The sequence below is a fragment of the Hipposideros armiger genome, unplaced genomic scaffold (assembly GCF_001890085.2).
Source record: "Hipposideros armiger isolate ML-2016 unplaced genomic scaffold, ASM189008v1 scaffold_407, whole genome shotgun sequence".
In the NCBI taxonomy this organism is placed as follows: domain Eukaryota; kingdom Metazoa; phylum Chordata; class Mammalia; order Chiroptera; family Hipposideridae; genus Hipposideros; species Hipposideros armiger.
Window position 1 is genome coordinate 762,593 of NW_017731757.1, and position 5,212 is coordinate 767,804.

Consider the following 5,212-nt stretch of genomic DNA (forward strand, 5'->3'; position numbering starts at 1 on the left):
GGCAGCTACTTCCTAGCAATAGGTCTGAATAGAAAAAGGGCAGGTGGACAGCCTAACCATCTCTTTCACAGAAACACTTAAAATAAAAATGAGAGACTATGCTATTTTGGGCCAGTTTCTTGGGAAAAAAGTTAGTTAAGAAAAATGCAGAAAAATTCCAAGGAAATGGCCTAAGGGAAAGGAAAAAGCACAAATGATGGTATTGAAGGTGAGACTATTTCAATCAGGATTTCTCGATTTGGGCATTATTGACGTTTTGGACCACATAATTCTTTGTTTTAATTTTTTATTAGTTTCAGGTGTACAATACAATGTAATAGTTAGACATTTCACCCCTCACAAAGTGATAACCTCCCTCCCCCAATCTATTGCCCCTCTGACATTGTATACAGCTGTTACTTATTCCTTATGCTGTACTCCACATCCGGTGACTATATATATATATATATATATATATATATATATATATATATATATATATTATATTAAGTTATAGTTGACATTATTATTCAGCTTCAGGTGTATACTGGACCCCATAATGCTGTGTTGTGCAGCTGTCCTACTCATTGTGGGATGTTTAGCGGCATCCCTGGCCTCTACCCACTAGATGGCAGTAGCACCCCACCACCTCCCAGTCATGACAACCGAAAAAGTCTGCAGACCTTGCCAAAGCTCCCCTGAGGGGCATGATAGCCTCATTACGCACTGCGGATATAGGGTGTAGAAAAGAAAAAAATATATAGCACAAAAGACTAAGGAAAACATAGTATTTTTATTTTAATAGCTTCTGACACGAAAAGAGAAAATAGTTCCATTATCTTCACTTTATAGGACATATTGCCTATAAAGTTAATTTCTGCAAAGAAAATCTTGTTTTCCACGTAGTTCAGGAATTTATTTCTGTAGAAAAAAATATATCCACAATGGCATGGACTGAAACTATTTGGTTAGGAAGGATTAAGACAACAGGCTCATGGCGCATAACTAATAGCTTTCCCATGAGGCTTTGGCGGGAGAGAGTGGCAGCCGCCACAGGAAAATGCCCTGTAGAAGTGAGAGCTTCAGGACGCGTTTTCTGGTAACGCTTTGTAGTGAGGAAGGGGATGCCTGTGTAACCTGTCGACGTCTGTGCTCCTCCCATGGGCTTTCCCGGATCAGTCAGTGGCCTCTCCATTCTTTCCTTTGCTCACGCCAAGGACACGGGGGTCATCTTTGATGCCTGTCTCTGCTCGCAACTCACAGTCACCCCATCAGCAGCTCTTGCCAGACATACCTTCAGATACATCCAGAATCAGATCCTGCTCAACCTTCTGTACTTTCTAACCTTTCAATCTTTTTAACCCTGTAATCTCTCCCAAGAAACCAGGACCAATCACTAAGTGGTTTAAATTGACATATATTAGTGGAACTTGGAAATGATACTGCTTGAATTTCCTCCTTTGTGGATGAAGAAACTAGGATTTCTCACACACACAAACACACACACGAGTCAGGTGACATGGCAGGCCTTCCTCTACTAACAGGTGTGGCGCTAGAACCTTGAGGGCTGAGGGTGCACATCGATTTCTTCCCCACTGTGCCGATTAAGCAGGATGGTTAAATACTTTTAAGGCATGAGATTTATGGACTACTCTGAATTTCACAACTATCAGTATTTTGACAAATAAGTCCCAGCTAACTGATTTTTAATATAATCACAGTTGCTTTAGAACAGTCATATGAAGGGAAATGAATGGTTTTGTTGAGGAAGCTCAAGACATTTCTAAAGGCTGACAAATGGTTTTGTCTGTGGGAAATCGAAAGTATGTAAAACCAGATTTTTAATCAAAAGAAAATATTAACATAGTCTGCTATGTTCTTTGTCAGAATGGTCATGTATTGGGTCATCGGGAAAGTCATGATGTNAGAAACTTAGTAAACTCGCATTACATGGAAGAACTGTAAGGAGAATGCAATGCTCTGTATTTCTACAGTAAGGTAATGATGATTTGAGATTCACATACAAAGGGCTTATATTGTTTTACAATCTTCATCAGAGAAACTATTTTAATATTCAGGTTGTGAGACATGATCTGAAAGACCTTCGAGATTTCGATCTGGGTGGCGCTCCTTATGGATATACTCCGTTCTGTGATAGCCGCACTGAAATGGATGGCTATCGCTTCTGGAAGACAGGGTATTGGGCATCGCATCTTTTAAAAAGGAAATACCATATCAGGTAAGAGAATGCATACTCTTACCTTTTAGTAAATAAGCAACTTATTGAATCACATACTCTGCTCTTTTAGAAATTATATAATAATGGCAACCGATTACATAATGCTATTACACTCTTATAAGATTTTACATGTATGAACTCATAAAGTCTCTGTAACAACTTTTTGAGATACTGTTATTATCCCAGTTTTACAGATGTGGAAACTGAGGCATACAGTATTTACGTAACATGACCAGGCTTATGCTCTTAGTATTTAGCTGAGCCAGGAGTTAAAGCTAAGTAATACGGCTCAGGTAATATGCTCCTAAAAACTACAGAAGATTTAAATTTGGTTTGGCAAATAGCAAAATAAAGATACTGTCTTCAAAGCTGTTACTGTTTTGTAGGGCCATTTAGTTTCATGTGATCTTGGAAAAACTTAAGGTGACCCTAAGAGGATATGGATCCTAACAGTATTACAGCAAACGTCAAACCCCTTGGAAACAGTATTAGGCATTGGGAGGAAATTTATGAAAGGATTCGTTTTTATTAAATCCAAGGATATCTGAAGTTAATACCATTACTGTAGACAATCGCTGGGAGAAAGTAAAAATATATAAATAACATAGACTATCAAGCAGTATTCACCTTTTGCAGCGCCTTATACGTGGTGGATCTCAAGAAGTTCAGGAGAATCGCAGCAGGCGACAGGCTCCGGGGTCAGTACCAAACTCTCAGTCAAGATCCAAACAGCCTTTCCAACCTGGATCAGGTAAGTGAAGTGTTCATAGAACAGTTTTCAGTATATAGATATAGACTGCTTCAACTTGCTGCTTATAAGCTTCAAAATGTTATATTTTCAGCCTCTTCTCTTTGCAGAATTTTCTATTGGATATCTCGACTTACATAGAATTTTTTTACTTTAAGCTCAACATTTTTCTAAACTAACAGTATTTTATCTTCACTTTTCCATCCTAAAGCCTGTTCTTCCCACTATATGCCCTGTTTCGCTTACTTACCCTTTCTTTTCTTACCCGCTTCCATCATCATTTAAACATGTCTCTGTGATCTTTAAAACACACTCCCCTCCCTCCTGTGCCCTACGTGGTGACTGCCTTACATTTTGTTTTACCTAACAGATAACTTTTTTTCTTCATATCCTGCAAATTAAAACTACAATGAGTAATTCTACACACCCATTAAATGGTAAACATTAAAAAGACTAACCACCCAAGGGGTGACAAGTTCAGTGGCTGGAACTCTCATACATTGCTAATGAGAATATGAAATGGTAGGGCCATTTTAGAAAGCAGTTTTGTGATTTCTTATAAATTTAAATTTGCACCTACCATATGACCAGTCTTTCCACTTGAAGGTATTTGCCCAAGAGAGATGAAAATATTATGTCTACACAAAGACTTGTGCATGAAAAGACATGTTTATAATTGTTGGACAGCATTAAGATTCGTGTTCATGAGATTAAAATGCGAGCAGTCAGTATAGGGCTGTGTGTGTGTGTGTGTGTGTGTGTGTGTGTGTGTGTGTGTGTGTCGCCAAGCCATGTTTAGTTGCATGGGTGTGAGTGCAGAGGTTTGGATTTAACCAGGACTATAATTTTGCCAACTGAATAGAACTAAGTGAGACAAGGGTAAGACAACTGAAAGTATATTCAAGGGATGAACTGTAATGATTAACCATGGAAGTTAAGCTATGTAAGGAAGGGAGTGGAGACATCAAGGGCTGAGGGACAATGAAATAGTGGTAGGATCAGTTGATTGGAGGCCCCAATGGGGGTCAGAGGATATTAATATCTACGTACTTGATGGAGTAAGTTGAAAATTAAGAGGTTTTCAGAGAGAGTGGGAGCATGAAATTGAAATTACAGAGGACTTGGAAATTGAAATTACAGAGGACTTGGCTAGGACAGGACCCTGAAAGAAAGTGGCTGAGATAAGATGACAAACCAGGTTATTTAAGTAATGGATTCCAAGGAAAAGGGTTTTGGAAGTAACAGGGAAGTTTTGTGTTTTTTTAAATTAATAGATTTTTTTTTTTAGAGCAGTGTTAGATCTACAGAAAAAAATTGTGCAGCAAGTGCAAAGGATTCTCATATTTCTGGGCTCTATTCTATTCTACTGATCTCTTTGCCTGTTCTTTTGGCAATACCACATTTTCTTAATTACTATAGATTTTTATAGTAAGACTACAAGCTCAGTTGTATAAGTCCTCTGACTTTGTTGTTCTTCAATATTGTGTTGGCTATTCTGGATTTTTTTTTGCCTTTTCATATAAACTTCAGAATTGGTTGGTCTGTTTCCACAAGAGAATTTGCTGGGACTTTGACTGAGGTTGCACTGAATCTGTAGATCAAGTTGGGAGGAACTGACATCTTAACAATATTGACTCTTCCTATTCATGAACATGAACTATCTATCACTCCATCTATTGAGATCTTCCTAGATTTCTTTCATCAGAATTTTGTAGTTTTCCTCATGTAGAGGAGCATATTTTGTTAGATTTTTACCTAGGTTTATTTTGGGGGGTGGGGTACTAATGTAATGGTGTTGAGTTTTTAATTTCAAATTCCTATTGTTCATTGCTGGTATATAGCAGTTGACTTTTTTTTTTTTAAGATTTTATTGGGGAATTGGGGGAGGGGAACAGTGCTGGGGAATCAGGGAAGGGGAACAGACAAGTTGCTGCCCTTTTGTTCTTCAGTCTAGTTGTGGAGGATGTTGCTTCACTGGCCCATGTTGGTATTATCGTTGTGCTCTTCCCGGGTGAGGCAGATAGGTCGCCGGCCTCTTGATGTCCGCTCACGGTGGCTCTTGGCAGCTCACACTGGCTGCCAGCCACTCATGCTGGCTGCCAGCCACACATGGTAGCTATGGCAGCCTACTGCAGCAGGGGCTGCAGCCTACGCCGTCGCCAGGGACTCACGGCAGCCCAGCTCCAGGTCGAGCTGTTGTTCACCATCTTAGCTGCAGAGGGCAGTGTCACTGGCCCTCATGTGGG

The 5,212-nt window shown here is 39.4% G+C and overlaps 1 protein-coding gene across 1 annotated transcript in view; it reads left to right on the plus strand.

The window, feature by feature from the left end:
• UGGT2 (UDP-glucose glycoprotein glucosyltransferase 2) overlaps positions 1 to 5,212 on the plus strand; it is a 163,700-nt gene that overhangs the window by 149,290 nt on the left and 9,198 nt on the right. The window contains exons 33-34 of the mRNA XM_019663849.1: positions 2,058 to 2,218; positions 2,855 to 2,969. Of these exons, the coding sequence (XP_019519394.1) occupies positions 2,058 to 2,218; positions 2,855 to 2,969 (276 nt within the window). The remainder of the gene's footprint in view (positions 1 to 2,057; positions 2,219 to 2,854; positions 2,970 to 5,212) is intronic.